General features: G+C 40.6%; 1 protein-coding gene across 6 annotated transcripts in view; it reads left to right on the top strand.

The window, feature by feature from the left end:
- Positions 1–19560, top strand: part of zfyve1 (zinc finger, FYVE domain containing 1) — a 96061-nt gene that overhangs the window by 73566 nt on the left and 2935 nt on the right. The window contains exons 8-11 of one of the 6 annotated variants that reach the window (XM_043698359.1): positions 563–733; positions 3029–3209; positions 3319–3356; positions 16489–16599. In XM_043698359.1, the coding sequence (XP_043554294.1) occupies positions 563–733; positions 3029–3209; positions 3319–3356; positions 16489–16599 (501 nt within the window). Of the gene's footprint in view, positions 1–562; positions 734–866; positions 1170–3028; positions 3210–3318; positions 3357–11437; positions 12867–16462; positions 16600–19560 lie in introns of those variants that run through there. The other 5 variants (XM_043698360.1, XM_043698361.1, XM_043698358.1 and 2 more) reach the window with 5 other exon arrangements.

Raw genomic sequence — 19560 nt, forward strand, 5'->3', positions numbered from 1 at the left:
CCCCCCCCACACGCAATAAAGACAGAGACCCCCTTTGTCCTCACCTCCCACCCCACCAGTCTCCACATACAAAGCATCATCCTTAAATACTTCTGCCAACTCCAACCAGACCCCACCACCACGAACATTTTCCCTTTCCTACCCCTGTCTTCCTTCCACAAGGACAGTTCCCCTCGATGGTCCTTGGTTTGCGCCACTCTCCCCACCGACCGTCTCCCAGGTACCTTCCCCTGCAACCGGAAAAGATGCAAAACCTGCCAGTACACCACCCCCTCAGCTCCATCCAGGGCCCCCAACAGTCCTTCCAGGTAAGATAGAGGTTCACCTGCCTCTCTTCCAACCTAGTTTACTGCATCAGGTGCTCCTGGGTTTCAGTGCTAAATTGCCCATTGTGTCCAGTGATGTGTAGGTTAGGGGTAAAAATAATGGCAAATGTGTTTGGGCAGGATACTCTTCGGGTCAGTGTGGACTTGTAGGGCCGAAGGGCCTGTTTTCACACTGTAGGCATTATTTTACTAATTTTAGTAATGACCAGTAAAGATGACACCTTTCTCTTTCTCAGAGTGATGGATTTCTAAAGGACAATAACAATGCTGCGCAGCGATTGCTGGATGGCATGAATTTGATGGCACAGTCAGTTTCAGAATTTGGTGCAAAACCAACCAAAGCAGTGACAGCCTGGCTGACAGACCAGATTGCACCAGCCTACTGGAGACCAAACTCTCAGATTATTGTAAGTGCCAAGTCATCTCTCTCTTTCTATTGGGTTTTCTACTGAGCGTCTATCCTTTGCTTCTGTAACTCAACATTCCTGACACATGGAAAGGTGATTGTAATCTATCTGTACCTTTTCTTTCTCAACTCAGAATCAGTTATGGCAGAGAAAGATGCCATTCAGCTCACTGAGTCTCTGCTGGCACCCTGTGGAGTAATTCATTAAGTTCTATCCTTCCAGTGTATTCCTGTGAGCCGACAAGGTTATATCCTTCAAGTGACCATTTGTTTTCCTTTTAAAGTCATTGAGCATGTCTGCTTCTAGCCTGTGTTTTTTTTTATTCTTCCTCTCATAAAATCTGTATCCCCTAGTCATCAACTAATATCATAGAATCCCTACAGTGTGGAAACAGGCCATTTGGTCCAACAAGTCCATACCGACCCTCCGAGAAACCCATCCGACCTATTCCCCAACCCTATTACTCCATATGTAGTCCTGACTAATGCACCTAACCTATGCATCCCTGAACACAATAGACAATTTAGCATGGCCAATTCACCTAACCCCTATATCTTTGGATTGTGGGAGGAAACCAGAGCAACCAGACAAAACCCACAGACTTGGGGAGAATGTGGAAACCCCACACAGTCGCCCCAAGCTAGACTTGAACCCGCATCCCTGGTGCTGTGAGGCAGCAGTGCTAACCACCGTGCCACCCTCTAATGGATATAGGTTTTCCTTCTGTATCTTGTCCAAAGCTATAGTTTTGTAATCTCTATCAAATCCCTTTTAACTCCATTGCTTCAAGAAGAACAATCCCAAACTCACCAGCATGACCTTGTAATTAAAACTCCCCAGTCCCTGAAACTATTTTTTTGTGGTGAACAGAACTATCTTCAGAACTCCAGTTTTTGCCTAACCACAGGTTTATTACGGTTCATCCTATCTTCCCTACTTTTGTACCCCGTACCCCTATTTATGAAGCTTCACCTCGCAATGCATTCTAACCATTTTCTCAATTAGTCCTGCCCACTTTAGTGATCGATGAGCATGAATTCCCAAGTTCCTCTGTTCCTGCACACACTTTAGAATTGTCATTTGTTTGTAAACCCTATTTCTAATACTTCTTCCAAAATGCATTACTTCATAGTCTCTGTTTAAATTCTGTCTGCCTCTTGTTTCTATATTCTACTGTAATCAACTAATATCATTCTCATGATTTGTCATTCCAAGCTGAGGATCATTAGCACGTTTTTAAATAGATTTACCTTTCTTTTAAACATCAAAAACTGCTGCTGCACAACATTTCTAACTGTGCCAGTATTAGACTGAAACAACTTTTAAGCTTTATAGTTTAGTTTCAAAACGTTTATGGTATAGGAATATTTAATGCAATTTGAATTGGTGATTGGGGACTGTGTTGGGTTTACAATTCTGCACAGTAACAAGTGGCCACTTCTTTGAGTGGATGTTAAGTTTGTGAGTATATATTTTCCCTGGTGCATCTACACTAGATAGACTGCAGTGTTTTAAGAAAGCAGCTCGCCACCATATTCTCAAGGGCAAGTAGTGAATGAGGCCCATGCCCAATCAGTGAATATTAAAACAAAATTAATTTGATATCCATACTTCTGGTATGCTCTACTAAGAGACATAATTCACCTGGTCTGCATTTCTGAACTTACCTTTATATGGACAGAATATTGTTTGTGAACCAACTGTAGTAGGAGTCAGCTATGTGAACTCCACTTTGTGGCATTAAATGAACTCCTCATATTTAATCCAGCATCATGTGTGTTCTCCTCTGTGTCAGTTAGCTGTCAAAGCCCTGAGACAGGTGTGGTTTATTCAATGAATTGAAGATGTTAAGGTTTGTCATCTGGAGCAGTTTCTTAATTTATTGTGTCATTCCTGCTTGGGGTCTTTCAGCCCTGCTGCTGGAAGTCAAGTAAAATGCACTTTGTGTAGAACACATATAAGGTGTGAGGCTGGATTAATATGATATGTATTAAACATGTCATTTACAACATTATGTTTGATCGTAGATTGGACTTTATTTTTTAGGTGGCTGGCACCTGGTTTTTATTTAAAGCAATCATCCGTTTCATAGTTCTTATCTATTCAATAAATATTTTATTTATTTTAAGTACTAAATTTGACAAAAGCACGCCTACACATTCTTCAGAGTGATTTTTAATAATTTTTTCAGTCTGGTGAGAGTACCAAAAAGCTGAAATATATATTCAGTGAATTACAAGATGACAGTAAGTTTCTTGGGGTGAAATATTAATGAGTATTACATTTATTTACCAGAACTGTTATAAATGCAATAAACCTTTTGAAGATCAGGAAACGAAGCATCACTGCAGAGCTTGTGGTGAAGGCTTTTGTGATGGTTGCTCATCAAAATCTAAGCCTGTTCCAGAACGTGGTTGGGGTTCAGCACCTGTCCGAGTTTGTGATGGATGCTATGAAGCTGCAGTAATCAGAACAGGTAATTTTATTCCCTGAACCATCTCCCACCTCTCTACAATGCCAATGGGTACTGTCTCTTAATTCTTGTCTTGTCCCATCCTATGTGTTTGGTAATATTTCCTGAGAAGCAGTGCGGGACACTTCATCATTAAAGTTCGAGATCAATGTAAGTTCTTTTTCTTATTTAATCATCTTTGCTGACTTCAGCCAACTACAGAGGAAGCTCAATTATCCAGAGGACACGGGCGGGATGTATTTTACTCGGTTAATGGAATGCCTGATAGCATAGTTTAGCCACGCATCGGGACGTTGCGATTTTGTTTAGACAATCCAAAATTCAGATAATCGATTGCCGGATAATTGAGGTTCCTCTGTATTTACAATAGTTGTTGTCAGGTTCAATGAGATGGCCTGAGTGAGTATATAGTTGGGGGATTTTGGAGCGGCATGAGAATTTGGTGCAGAGGGGAAGACTTACTTTTTGCTTGCTTTTTTGAATGATAGTTTTAAGGATTTTTTTAACAAGATAAATTGAAACCCAGGATTCAGGGCTAACACAAATCAAAGTGACATCACAGGAAATTAGTTCATTGGTTGGTAAGAGCTGCTAATTTGACTATATAATGTCTTTACTTTCAAGTTTATGGTAAGTAGGAGAAATACTGAAGATTAAAGACATGTAGGAACTTTAAAAATGCAAATTCAAAAGTAAATAACTAATTTGGAGAAACAGGGTCAGCCAATGTGTTGTAACTATATAGTGTGGACGCTTATGAGCCCCATTGTGGGTCATAGTAACCACATCTGTGGCAAGTGTTGGTTCCATGAGGAACTCTGGCTCAGAATTGATTAGTTAAAGTCTGAGCTTCAAACTCAGTGACACTTCATGGAAGAGGAGAGTTTCCTGGATGCTGTGTCTCAGGCGGCAGGCACACCTTGAGGGTTAAATATTTCAAATTTGACCAGTAGTCAGGGACAGGAGGGTGCGACTGCAAGTGAGGCAGGTACAGGAATTCTGAATTTTCCCAGCTTTGATCTCCTTGGTAACCTTGTTTCCACAATGGTTATGAGATCATGTTTATTTACCTTGTTTGGCACCATAAGTTTGTCTATCTGATTTATGTTTCCCTACGTTTAGTGCAATATGACATTCACACATTCTGTCCCTTCCTTTTATTTTCTGGTAACAATCAACCCTATCATTATCCTGGAATCCTACCTTCTCCATTAACTTTCCATGGAACTGAACCTACCTCGCCACTATTTAGTCTAAAGCCCTGTCTACCACCTTAGTTGTGTGATTTGCTTGGACTCTGGTCCCAGCATGATACGGGTCGAGTCTGACCCATCCGAACAGCTCCGTTTTCCCCAGTACAGGTGCCAGTGTCCCACAAATTCCAACCCATTTCTCCTACCTATCTTAGATCAATCATTTGCCTCTTTAATCTTATTGACCATGTGCCAAATAGCTTGTGCTTAGATGGTTTTTAACTTAGCCCCTAGTTTCTCATATTCCCTCAGATATCTTCACTCATTCTCTGAATATTGTTTGTACCGATGTGGACCATGACAACAGATCTCTCCTGCGCAACCCCACCCTACCCCAGCCCAGCCCAGCCCAACCCAGTCCAGGCAAGCCCAACCCGCATTCATCCACAGCCCAGATGTGATATCCTGGACCTGTGCACCAGGCAGGAAGCACAGGCTTTGGGACTCTTGATACTGGCCACAAAGGACAGTGCCTATTCCCCTGCCTATACTATCCTCGATTACAACTATCTTTCTGTTTTCTCCCCACTCTTAAGTGCTTCCCTGTATCGCTCATCTGCCCTACAGACTTCACTCTCTTCCACACAGGGAGCAAGAATCTCAAATCCGTTAAATAAGCTCAAGGATTGAATGTTCTTCAGCCCAACCTGCTGGATCCCTCTATCTGCCTGTCTCATAGTCACACCCACCTGTCCCTGGTCATTGACCAAATTTGGGGTAGTTAATTCATGGGGTATGACTGCCTCCTGAAACAGTGTCCCCGTAACTATCTCCTTCCCTAATGTGCCCCCCTGTTTGAAGGTCAGACTCCAGCTGATCAACTCAGATCCTCAGCTCTCCAGACAACCAACACTACTATAGATGTGGTCACTAGGAATCACAATAAGGTCCAACACCTGACTGCATCTCTGTTTTGTTTATTTAGTTCTTAATTTGTTTTTTTTATTTGTAACTGTTCTTTCAGTTTTCAATCTGTAAAATATTTCTGCTATTTACCTTCAGTCTAAAAATAACCTATAATACATAGTCAAATTAGCAGCTATAACTAGCCAATGGATGTATTGATTTCTATAGTGTCGCTCTTTGCTTTGTGCTGGGCTCCCAAATCTGGGCTTCAGTTTATCCTGTTCAATTCTACACTGCTCCAAAATCTCAGAAGGACTTTCCCTAAGGCTCTGCCTTACTCTGGATGTGCTGTCTCCTTTCTGCTCATACGGTGCTTACTGTCCTGAAGAAATTAATTGTGTATCTGGAAGAAGGACTGAGTAAAATTAATGTAAGTAAAACATTCGTAATGAGGAAATTAATCGAATTGAATAGTGACAAATCCCTGGGACCTAACGGTTTCTGTCCAAAATTGTAGGAGAGCATGTTGTAGATACCCTTAACTGTAATCTTTAGATCCGTAGATATAGGAGACATCCCTCCAAATTGGAAGTATACACATGTCACTCCACTTTTTATGAAGGGCGAAAGAGGAAAACCAGGGAATGAGACACCAATTAGCCTAACACCCGTGGTCAGGAAACTATTGTAGCCTATAATCAATGATGAGGTAACTGAGCACCTTGAAATTTTTCAGTTATTCATGATAGATAGATCATGCTTGACAAACTTCATTGAATTTTTGTGAACAGGTGACTGAGGTATGGACTGGGGAATATATATGGATGTTGTTTATATGGACTTGCAAGAAGGCATTTGATGAAATCTTACAGAAGCATGCGCTAAGGTAGAAACCTACAGAATTGATGGCAAATTACTGACCAAGAGCTAGGAATTAGATTGAGTGGCAGGCGATAATGGGTTGGTACTCGAAGCAACGCAGTGTCCCACCAGATCAGTGTTGGGGTCTGAATTATTCACATAGACTTGGCACAAAAGATTAAGGATAATCCAAAGAGATTCTGCAAGTGCATTAAGAGCAAAAGAGCAACTAGAGAGAGAATAGGGTCCCTTAAGGATCAATAAGATCGTCTCTGTTGAAACTCAGGGAGAGATACTAAATGAATATTTCGTGTCAGTTTTTATTGTGGAGAAAGAAGTGGTGGCTAGAGGTCTCGGGAAATAAGCATTGATATTTTGCAAACAGCTCATATTACAGAAGAGGAAATGCTAGAGCTCTTAGAAAATGTAAAGGTGTATAAATCTCCAGGACTTGATCAAGGGTATCCCGGGACATTGTGGGAAGTTAGGGAAGAAATTGCAGGGCCCCTGGCATAAATATTTGTATAATTTATAACCATGGGTTAGGTGCTGGAGGACAGGGGGTGGCTAATTTTGTGCCTTTATATAAGAAAGGCTGTAAGGGCAAGCCTGGGAACTAGGAGAGACTAGGACTGAAAGGCACAGCCTTAGAGTAAAGGGAAGACCTTTTAGAACGGAGATAAGGAGAAACTTCTTTAGTGGTGAATCTATGGAAATCATCACCACAGAAGACAGTGGAGGTCAGGCCATTGAGTATATTTAAGACTGATATAGATAGGTTCTTGATTATCAAGGGGGCCAAGGACTATGGGGAGAAAACAGGAAAATGATGTTGAGAGACTTATCAGCCAAGATTGAATGGCAGAGCAGACTCGATGGCCGACTATTGATTTCTATAGTGAAATCCATTTCTAATGGCCGAGTTTCTGCTCTGATGTCTTATGGTCTTATAGACCTGTGAGTCTGGCATCGGTGTGGGTAAGTTAGAGTCATAGAGTCCTATAGTATAGAAACAGGCCATTTGACCCAAACGGTCCATGCTGACCAATATGTCTATCCATACTGACCCCATTTCCCTACAATTGTATCCCATGTCCTTCTAATCCTTTCCTATCCATGTATTTGTCTAAATGTCTTTTAAATGTTGTTAATGTACCCGCCTCAACCACTTCCGCTGGCAGCTCGTTCCACATGCGTACCACCCTCTATGTAAAAGCAGTTGCCCATCAGGTTCCCTTTTATTCTTTCCTCTCTAACCTTAAACTGATGCCCTCAGTCCTCAATTCTCCAATCCTGGGAAAAAGACTAAGTGCATTTACTCTATCCATGACTCTCATGATCTTATAGACTTCTGTAAGGTCCTCCCTCAGTCTCCTGCACTGTAAAGAAAAAGTCTCAGCTTGTCCAATCTGTCCCTATAACTCAGACTGTTGAGTCCAGGTAACATTTTTGTAGACTTCTTCTACACTCTCTTTCCAGTTTAATAACATCCTTCTTATGGCAAGGTGACCAAAACTGAACACAATTCTCCAAGTGCAGCCTCACCAATGTCCTGTATAAATGCAACATAGTTTCCCAACTTTTATACTCAATGCCCTAACTGATGAAGGCCGGTGTGTCAAAAGTCATCTTCACTGCCCTGTCTCCCTGTGACTCCACTTTCAGAGAACTGTGAACCTGAACTGAAAGATCCTTCTATTCCACTACACTCCTTAAGGCCCTACCATTCACCATGAAACTCCTGCCTTGATTTGACTTTCCAAAATGCAAGACCTCACACTTATCTATATTAAATTCCATTTGCCACTTCTCAGCCCACTTCCCCAGCTGATCAAGGTGCCACTACAATTTCTGATAACCTTCCTCTGATAACTGTCCATGACACAGCCAATTTTAGTGTCATCAGCAAACTTACTAATCATACCTTGTACGTTTTTATCCACATCATTGATATAGATAACAACAATAAAGGGCCCAGCACTGACCCCAGGGGCACACCACTAGTTACAGGCTTCCAGTCTGACAAGCATCCTTCCACTATTACCCTCTACTTCCTACTATTAAGCCAATTTTGAATCCAAAGTTGCTGGAGGTGATTCTGAGAGATATGAATTACATGCAACTGGAGAGGCAAGGACTGATTAGGGAAAGTTAGTATGATTTTGTGCGAAGGAAATTGTGTCTCAAACTTGATGAACTTTTATGAACAAATAACTAAAAAGGTTGACGAGGGCAAAGTGGTAGATGCGGACTTTAGTAAAGCATAACATGATTCTACATGGTAGATTAATTAGTAAGGTTAGATCACATGAGATTCAGGATGAGCTTGGCAGTTGAATACAAAATTGGCTTCTTGATAGGAGACCGAGGGTTTGGTGGAGGTTGTTTTTTTAGTTTAGGGGCTTGTGACCAGTGCTGCTGTTATGATGACGGTGAACCTTCTGTTAATTAAGCCAAACACCCAGGAAAACTCGCCTTGTAATCTGTTGAACTATGAGTGACAGAGAACTCCCAGATTCTACTGTTTGAAGAAAATAATATCAATTTATTCTTTAACTCTAAAAGTGAACATTAAACGACAACTATTCACAAATCTAAGCCCCCTTTTCTCTTAACTGCTTATTACCTCCCTCCAACTCTATAACAATATGCTGTTCCACTAAGACACGTTTTAAAATTACATCAACTTAGTTACAAAAGCACACAGTAGCTGTCATCTTTGGTGTCTGTCTTCTTCCAGCTGAAGATCTCCCTGGATCGTAGTCTTTATTTTTTACTCCGAATATGTTTCATACAAAAAGGTACCTTTGATAGAGAGTGTTTCTTACTTTCTTGGATGTGTGTTGATGGCAGTTGCTCTCTTTGATTTTCAAAATGCCTGCATTTTTATATCCCCAACAATGGATTGTCTCATTGGTTCAATTTTAGCAAAACAATAAATTCAAACTCGATTGGGTTTTAGTACCCTGGAGCATAATTTAAATTCAAATTGTTGTCAAAACAGCAAACAACTCGGGTATCCATTTCATAGCCAAATGTTACAAATTTTCAATTTTTCTGTACTCTCTAAGACTACCATCTCATCATATCACACAGGTGCTTGCAAGCTCTCAGTTCAGAACAGCATTCACACTCTCTTAAAGTTACAGTATGTGCCTTCAACTTCATAGCAGTGTTCCACAGGAATTGGTACTCAGTCTGCTTTTGCTTGTCACTTATATAAACATTTGGATGAGAATATTGGAGGCATGACTATTGACTTTGTCTTTGAGACCAAAATCAGTGTTATAGTGTACATCTCTGAAGGTTATCTCAGATTGCAAAGAGATCTTGATCAGTTGAACCAATGGGCTGAGGAGTAGCAGATGGAGTTTAATTTAGATAAATGTGAGATATTGACTTTTGGTAATACAAAAAAGGATTACCTTTTGTAATAGTAGGGCACTGGATAATAAAACAAAGACACCGAGGGACCCAGGTGCATAATTCTTTGAAATTTGTGTCCCAAATAAATAGGTTAGTTGATAAGGCATTCAGCATGCTTGTCTTCATTACTCAGACCTTTAAGTTGGGAAATCATGTTGAGGTTATACAGGATGTTGGTGAGGCATGTTCTGGGGTGGTGTGTGTAGTGCTGGTCTCTCCAACATGCTGTTAGAGATGCTGTTAAATTGGCAGGGGTTCAGAAAAGATTTACCAGGTGTTGCTGGGAATAGAAGGTTTAAATTATGAAAATAGGCTGGATAGGTTGAAACCTTTTTCACTGGAGCGTAGGAGGTTGAAGGCTGACCGTATAGAGGTTTATAAAATCATGAGGGGTATAGATAAGGTGAATAGCAGTGATCTTTTCTCTAGAGTGTGGGAGTTCAAAACTAGGGACTGTATTTTTATGGTGACAGGAGAAAGATTTTAAAAAGTCCTGAGGGGCAATGTTTTTACACAGAAAGTGATGAATGAACTGCCAGAGGTAGCTCACTCTTGATATCCTATGGAGTGAATCAAATTAGCTAAAAACCATTTAGCACGGTGATATGCCTCACAACATGATGAAGGGTATTCTTATGTGAGGCTCGGACTTTGTCTTCACAAGGACTGTGCGATGGCCACTTTTACCGATCAAGTCATGGACTAATGCAACTGCAACTTCAGATTGGTGAAGATGAGGTCAAGTAAATTTCTCCCTCTTGGTGTGTTCACCACCTGCCGCAGACATAGTCTAACAGCTCTGTCCTTTAGGTCTTGGCTGGCTTGATCAGTAGTGCTGCTGCCGAGCATTTTTGGTGGTGGACATTGTCTATACCCTACCTTTGTTATGCTTCTTCCAAGTGATGCTGCCAGACCTGCTGAGTTTCTTTTATATTTCCTGTTTTTAATATTGGGACCTTCCTTGTTCATGTTTCACCTGATGGTATGAGACCTCACTAAATACAGCTACTATCACAAAGATAAATATAGATACTATGGAAATAAAACATATTTTTGCTGGAAATCTGAAATTAAAACTCAGATTGCTTAATGCACTAAGCCTTTGTGGAGAGAGGAACCGAGTTAATGTCCCAAATTAATGACATTTTGTCAAAATAGGGAAGCTTAGAATGGAAATGACATTGGTTCTAAGCAGGGGTAAATGGGGAAGCTGGAAAGGAACTGTTTATCATTGAGATGCAGGCTGGGGAAATTTCATGAGGAAACAGTGCACAGCTAAAGGGAATGGAAATGGGACAAGTAACAAAACAAACCATGTCTTGAGAGGGAGAGTGAATGATGCATAATGTTGACAACTGTCCAAAAGCAAAAGTGACAGTAAGATTGGAAGCTGCAAAGAAAACTGAAATGAAATGGGGGGAGGAGTTTATGATCTGAAGTTGAATCTTGGTGTGAAGTGCCGAATTCAAGTGTTTCAACACAAGCTCATAAGGTCATAGCTTTCATCTAGAGAATGTCTGGCCTTCCAGACTCATCATTGACTTTTAGTAATTTCAGACCATGACTTCTACTTTCTTGTTTCCTTTCTTGATGCAGATTTTAGTATTACTCTCATTTTTCTTTTGTTTTTTGGTTGCTGCACATCATTTCTACTTCCACAAATGCTTCTTCGCTGGGCCCTTTTATTGCCTTTGCCGTTGCATCTCCAATGTCATTGTCATCCAATCTCAGTCTTCACTTATCACCTTTGTTCCTTTTTCACTCGCCCCTTCCATTTGCTTGTCCTTTCTCAGCTCTGATGAAAGGTCACAGACCTGAAACCTAACTTTGTTTCTCTCTCCACAGATGCTGCTTGACCCTGCTGAGTATTTCTAGCATTTTTGTTTATGTGCTTGTTCAAAGACCCAGAATGAGCACAGGCCTCCTCCAGCATGGTAAGTTTTTAAGTCTTTTTTAAATGGAGACCAGACTCCTTCCCAAAGGGGCAAAAGACAGACTAAATCACTGAACCACCACACAATCTTTTTTGAAACTTCTTAAGAGGGGCTGATGTGTTGAGAAAATATGAGCTTGCCATTCCTCGAGCTGCAGTATGTATATTTTTGAGAAACTAAGGAATTGGGAGGTCGGGAGAATAGGAATAATTCCCATTCAGAAGTGAAGATCATTATTTTAACCAAGCTGATGTTTCTGTTCGTCTTTCCTGATCTGAAAGTAATTTGGAGCAGGGCAAGAAAAATCGGCAGCAGTCACATAGATAGAGATACATGAATACACGTAGTAGCAATTTCGCAAACAGACAGAAATCGCTGGAGAAACTCAGCAGGTCTGGCAGCATCTGTGCAAAAAAAGCAGGGTGACCGATTTAAATCTAGTTACCCTCCAGAACTGATATTAGCTAGGAAAGGATAGTATTTATGCTAAAGACAAATAATGGAGAAGGTGAAAAGGAGTGAGCAGATAGGCAGAGATAGAGAACAACAGGGAGACAAAGAGTTGGATGATAATATCCAGGAAGAAAGAAAAGCTAATAATGGGAGCCATAAATAGGTGAAAATGGGTTAACTGTGCTGAAAGCAGCCCAGGACATACCAGCACCAGGGTGTGGGAAGGGGTAAAGGACGTAGGAAGTGGTGATCTGGCTCTAAATTGATTGAACTTAACATTCAGTCCTGAAGGCTGCAGGGTCTCCAAGTGGAAAGTGAGGTGCTGTTCTTCCAGCTTAGACTAATCCTCACTGGAGCACTGCAGAATCAGACATTTCATGAACCTGATTTTAGTGTCGCTGAGGCTGGAGGTTGAATATTCATGACATTTCAGAAGAATGGAATGGAAAGGAAGGTGAAGCAGGTAGAGTAGCTCTGCTTATACAGAATGAGATCTGTACAATCGTGAGAAATTATCTTGGTTCAGGAGATCAATATGTGCAGTCAGTTTATGTGGAGTTGAAATATAGGGAAGGAAAGAAATCAGTAATTGGAGTAGTTTTATAGGTCGCTAAGAGTATCTACATAGTAGGATAGAATGTATATCAAGAAATAGAGCTAGCAAGAAAGGTACTGCAATAATCATGGATGAATTAAAGATTAATATCAATTGGACAAATCAAATTGGCACAGCACTCTAGAAATATACTTACAACGGTATTTGGCACAATTTCTAAGTACAATGTGTTCTGAAGCTTAGTAGGAATGGGCCTATAGCGTGGGTTTCCTCCGGATGCTCCGGTTTCCTCCGACAGTCCAGAGATGTGCAGGTTAGATAAACTGGCCATTCTAAAGTGCCCATAGTATTCAGGTATGTGTAGGTTATGTGCATTAGTCAGGGGAAATGTAGAGTAATAGGGTAGAGGAATGAGTCTGGGTGGAATGCTATCGGGGAGTCGGTGTGGACTTGTTGGGGCAAATAGTCTGCTTCCACACTAGAGGATTCTACGATTCGATTTTGAATCTGGTGATATGATTTGAGAAAGAGAAATGTGAGTCCGTTACTGGTGTTGTAAACTTAAATAAAGGTAGTTAAATAGGTTTAGAAAAAAAAGTTGATAGTGAACTGGGATAATAGGTAAGATGGTGGAGATGTAGTGACAGACATTTAAGGAGATATTTGATGACTCAAGTATTTATTTCACTGAGGGAGACAAACTGTTTCAGAATGGTTGAATATGAAAATCAAGACTGGTAGAAAGCAAAGATATGTTCAATACTGTGAATGTTTTATGTAGTTAGAACTAAGAGTTTTAGAAACCAGGAAAGAATAGCTGAAAAATACAGGACAACTTGGAATACGTGAGTAAATAGTAAGAAATACAAATAGCTAAAATCTGCAAGTATAAAAAGAAAAAGAATAGACAAAATGAGCAGTTTACCTTTTAGAGACTGCAGAGTATTTTAAATCTGTTTTCACAGTAAATGTCACACGATGCATCCGGGGATGAAAATTTAGAGCAATTGCTATCATTTTGAGGGAAAAAAATTACCAGGAAACCTAATGGGGCTAAAATCTGACAAGTCGCCTGCATCAGATAACCTGTATCCTTGAGACTTCAGAAGTGACAACAGAGATAGAGAATGCATTGGGTTGAGTTTAGAAGAGGCAATCTTGCTGAATAATTCTAAGGTGCCTTGATGGTTTAGATGCTGAGAGTATATTCACCCTCGTGAGATTAGGTAGCACAGCTTTTAAGTATGGGGATCTCCCATTTATGTAGATGAGGAGGTTTCTTTTTGCCAAGGGTAGTTATTCTGTGGAATTCTCTTCCTCAGTGAGCAGTGATTGCTGGGACATTGTTAATCGAAATCTGTCTAACACTGACTTGAATATATGCAGGGATGAGGTTTATAGGGAACAGGAAGGACAGTAGACTTCGAGCCACATTAGATCAGCCATGATCAGGCTTGAAAGGCTGAATGACCTATTCAGACTTCTGTTCCTTCTTTCCTTGTAAATTTCAGAATAAGTGATTTTACTGCTGTGTTCTGTAGACTGGTTAACAAGGTTAGATCATATGGAATACTGGGAGAGCTAGCCATTTGGATACATATCTGGCTTCAAGGTAGGAGATAAAGGGTGGTAATGGCTTTTCAGTTTGGAGCCTGTGATCAGCGGTGTGCCACAAGAATTGGTGCCGGGACCACTGCTTTTTGCCATTTATATAAAATGGTAAGGATGTGAACATAGGAGGTATGTTTAGTGAGTGGATTGTGGATAAAGGTGCCTAAGCACAGAATCACCATTAGTTGCGATGCAGTGGTGGATGTGCCAGATGCTCAGTTAAGGTTTCAGTTTCCATTGTTGTCTCATATGTTTTTAGCTGGAGGCCTTTTCATGTTAAGACGGCAGAAATTAAACTGATAATTTTAATTTCTTTGGTCAAGATTGGTAGTAATGGAACAAAAGCTTTGTTCTTTGTTTGGTGTCCTTGTGAATGCTCACTTCTTTTAATGTAACTCCATGAATTGCAAGAGCCAGTGGACAGGACAAAATTTACTTTAAAAATTTTTTCATTTGCAACTGTGAGTTAGTTTGTACATTTTTAAATCTTCCAATGTTTCTTCCAGTGATCCTTTATTTTCAATTTTATTCTGAATGTTCTAAAGATGCAAACATCGTGTTTTACCTCTGACTTGGTTTTTAGGCTCCAGTTTATGAAACATCAAAAGACTATAATATTCATAATTACATGTTTTGTTAATGCAATTTTGCTGTAACACAATTGATGATATTGGCTGTAATGTGATTACATCGCCAACACTTTAAGCGCTGTTTCTAAAGCGTGATTTTTCTATGAAACAGGGTTGCACAAGAACGCAAGCATTGCATTATAGAAGAACTACCTATACATCAAGTTGTTGGAGCGGGTTCTGAGGGTCAAGATTTGCATGTATTTGGAAAAGCATGGACTGATTAGGGATAATCAACATGGCTTTGTGCGTGGGAAGTTGTGATTCACCAATCTGAATGAGTTTTCTGAGGAATTGATGAAGATGATTGAAGGCAGAGCAGTAGATGTGATCTGTGTGAACTTCAGTAAGGTTTTTGGTAAAGTTCCGTGTGGTAGTCTGGTTAACAACGTTAGATCATATGGAATACTGGGAGAGCTAGCCATTTGGATACATATCTGGCTCCACAGTAGGAGATAAAGGTAATGGCTTTTCAGTTTGGAGCCTGTGACCAGCGGTGTGCCACAAGGATTGGTCCTGGGACCACTGCTTTTTGCCATTTATATAAGATGGTAAGGATGTGAACATAGGAGGTATGTTTAATGAGTTTGCAGATGACACCCAAACTTAGCGGACAGCGAAGAAGGTTACTTCTGAGCATAATGGGACCTTGAGCTGATGGGCCGAGGAGTGGCAGGTGGAGTTTAATCCAGAGAAACGTGAGGTGCTACATTTTGGAAAGGTAAATCGGGGCAGGAGGTATACCATTAATGGTAAGGTCCTGGGAAGTGCTGTTGAATAAAGAGACCTTGGACACTCAGTTCCTTGAAAGTGTAGACAGGATAGTGAAGAAGACGTTTGGTATGTTTGCCTTTATTGTAGCCATGATGTGGAAGTGCCAATGTTGGACTGGGGTGGACAGAGTTAAAAAAGTTGCATAATTTTTAACTTTGTCTTTATTGGTCAGTGTATTGAGTATCGGAGTTTGAAGCATCGGTCAGGCCACTTTTGGAATACTGTGTTCAGTTCAGGTCTACTTATAATAGGAAAATTGTTGTGAAAATTGAAAGGGCTCAGAAAAGATTTGCAAGGATGTTACCAGGGTTAGAGGATTTGAGCTGGAGGGAGAGGTTGAACAGGCTGTGGCTGTTTTCCCTGGAGTGGCGGAGGCTGAGGGGTGACCTTATAGAGATTTATAAAATCATGAGGGGCGTGGATAGAATAACTAGCAAAGTTTTTTTCCCCTGGGGTGGGTGAATTCAAAACTAGACAATATAGGTTTAGGGTGAGAGGGGAAAGATTTAAAAGAGACCTACGGGGCAACGTTTTCATGCAGAAGTGGTACGTGTATGGAATGAGCTGCCAGAGGAAATGATGGAGGCTAGTACAATTACAACATTTAAGAGGCATTTGGATGGGTCTGTGAATAGAAAGGGTTTGGAGGGATATGGGCCAAATTCTGGCAAATGGGACTCTATTAATTTAGGATATCTGGACAGCAAAGATTTGTTTCCATGCTGTACATCTCTATGACTCGATAACTCTCAACCTATTTGGAAATCACTATTTAATCGCTAATCTCACCTTTGTGCATTATTGCTCACTTTTTTTTCTCCATACCTCACCTTGTGGTGAAGTTTACATTGTGTATCACAATTAAAAGGAATAGTCTGTTACTGTTTATATATGTAATATTGTTTTGATGTAGTTTTGATTTTTTAAATACTATTGAAGATGTTGAAGATGAAGATGGTGATGAAAGTGGTACAATTATTGCACGGAAAGTTGGTGAAGCTGTGCAGAACACCTTTGGTGCAGTGGCCACAGCCATCGATTTTCCATTAGGTAAGTGATTTATGAAATAAGGCAAGTATTTCAAGGGCAAACTTTGCTTTCTCCTGTTCTCATGTAGATTTTATAATGGGTAACACGTTTGCTATTTTGATCATTTCCATTGATAGCCTGGACATCATGTGGTTTTATGTGCTGGTATAAAAATAAGTTTAAAAAATTATACATTTTGAAGGCTTACAAAATTTTTTTAAAATATATCCCACCTGCCCCCAAACTAAAGAATGTGCCACCAAGCCCTCAAAATAAAACTGTCATCTGAGCATGATCCACTACGATTGATTAGAAATGGTCATGTTGAGATGAAAATGAAACTTAGATCTTAATCAATGATGAGACTGTCTGGCCACCCTCTGTGTTTACCTAATCTAGATCTATCACTAGACCTGATTATGAACCCAGCTAGGGTACTGTTCCCCACCCCTTCAAATCTGCAGGTGAACAAAAATACTGCTGCCCATACCTTGAGCAAAGGTATCATCTGTCCTTGCACACTGGTTTCCTGTCCTGAACACCAAGATCCATTTATATATCAATGCTGTTCGAGGTCCTGCCGTTAACGTGTACTTTTCCTTGACAGTTGATCCCCCAAAGTGCAGCACACCTCTTACTTACCCGGATTAAACTCAGTTTGCCATTTCTCCTCCTGTGTCTGCAACTGATCTATACAACCTTCTACACTATCAAGAGCTCCACCAATCTTTTGTATCGTCTGCAAACTTACTAATTCATTCATCTACATTTTCATTCAAGTCATTTATGTGTGTGTATGGATATATCACAAACAGCAGAGGTCCCCAGTATGGATCTCTGCGGAACCCCAGTAGTCACAGACCTCCAGCCTGAAAAACAACCTTCCACCACTACCCTCTGCTGTCTATGGGCAAGCAAATGCTGAATCCATGTGGCCAAGTCACCATTAATCCCATGCAGCATCATCTTCTGGATGAGCCTACCATAAGGGACCTTGTCAAAAGCCTTACTAAAATCCATACAGACAACATTCACTGCTATACCCTCCTGGATCACCTTTGTCACCATCGTGAAAAATTTAATTAAGTTAGTAAGACATGACCTACCCTGCACAAAGTCATGCTGACTATCCCTAATTCGGCCATGCTCTTCCAAATGCATGTAAATCATATCCCTGAGTATTCTCTTCAAAGCTTCCTAACCACCGATGTGAGACTCACTGGTCTACAGTTTTCTAGATACTCGCCAGTCCTCCAGTGTCTAATAAGGATACAAAGATCTTGAAGAAGCCAACAATCTGTTCTATTGCCCCTCTCAATAACCTGGGGTAGATACCATTGGGCTCTGGGGACTTATCCACCTTTATGCTCTTCAAGAGACCCAACACAAGTTTTTTTTCTTGACCTCAAAATGCCCTAGCATACCGGCATGCTCCACACAAATCGCACTATCCTGCATATCCTACTCTTGGTTGAATACTGGCGCAATGTACTCATATAGGATCTCACCCGCATCCTCTGCCTCCAAGCACAATTTCACTCCTTTATCCTTGAGTGGTCCTAGTTATCTTCTTCTTCGTATTGTATGTTTAAAATGCCTTGGATTCTCTTGAACCTGGAGGTCATTTCATGGGCCCCTTCTTGGTCTCCTAATTCCCTGCTGGAGTTTTTTCCTGACTTCTTTATATTCCTCATGGACCCTGTCCAATTTTAGCTTCCTAAACCTTACAAATGCCTGAACAGTTTTGTGTTCTATTCAGATTTAATGCCATGTTGGCAATAGGCATCATAGGTGGTCTGTGTGAGCTCTCACCTGAAATTCATCAGTTGTCTGTTTCCAAGAAAAGACCAGATAATGTGTCCTCTGGCTAATTTAATAAATGCCCAACCTGATAGATTATTCAAACTACATTCGGTTGTGGGTATTTAACCAGTTAACAGACTATGGAAGCCCAATCTTTCTGAGCTGAGCTTGTTTGCTGTTTCTAGCTGACTTGGGGTAGAGATGACAAATGGCTGATCAGGTGTGATGATAAAGAAATATCCAGTTACTTGAAGAATTAGTGTGGAAAGAGGGAACTGAGCAGGAGGGCAAAAGAAGAAGAAATAAGTACAATAACTATCACTTAAGAAAAAAAGTACGTGGAAAACTAATGCCAATAAAGATCAATAAATCCTTTGGACCAGATATTTTCATCCTCTGATATCAAAGAAGGTAGCTACAGAGATGATGGATGCACATGAAGTCATTTTCTAGGAATATTGAGATTCTGTAAAAGTCCCAAAGGATCGAAAAACTGCCAATATAACATCTTTATTTAAAAAGTAAAGGAGGCAGAAAAGTGGTAATTGTAGGCAAGTTTGTTGCGTCCCAGCTACTAGGAAAATCTAGGATATTAAATAAATGTAATAGCAGACCATTTAGAAATGCATAACGTGGTCAAGCAGAGTCAGCTTGGCCTCATGAAGGGGGGAATCATGCCTGAAAAATGTACAGAATACTTTGAGGAGGTAATAAGCAGGATAGATAAAGGGAAGCAGTGGATGTATGTATGTATTCTCAGAAGGTTTCTTGATAAGTTACAACACATTTGGCTGCTTAATAAGAGCCCATAGTTATTGGGGGTAGTATATTAGCAGGGATTGAGAATTGGCAAGCTAATAGAAGACAGAGTTGGGGTGGGGGAGGGGGTTGCTTTTTCCAGGATGGCAACCTATAACTAGTGGGGTGCTACAAGGATCAGTGCACATTTAAGACAGACGTGAGGTATTTTTTCTGAGTGCGGTGAACCTTGGAATTCTTTCTTCACAGAAGGCTGTCAAGCTTGTGTCATTAAGTATATTCAAGTTGTTGTGGTTCTGTTCGCCGAGCTGGAAGTTTTTGTTGCAAACGTTTCGTCCCCTGGCTAGGCGACATCATCAGTGCTTGGTAGCCTCCTGCGAAGCGCTTCTTTGATGTTTCCTCTGGTGTTTATAGTGGCCT

The sequence above is a fragment of the Chiloscyllium plagiosum genome, chromosome 10 (assembly GCF_004010195.1).
Source record: "Chiloscyllium plagiosum isolate BGI_BamShark_2017 chromosome 10, ASM401019v2, whole genome shotgun sequence".
Classification (NCBI taxonomy): Eukaryota; Metazoa; Chordata; class Chondrichthyes; order Orectolobiformes; family Hemiscylliidae; genus Chiloscyllium; species Chiloscyllium plagiosum.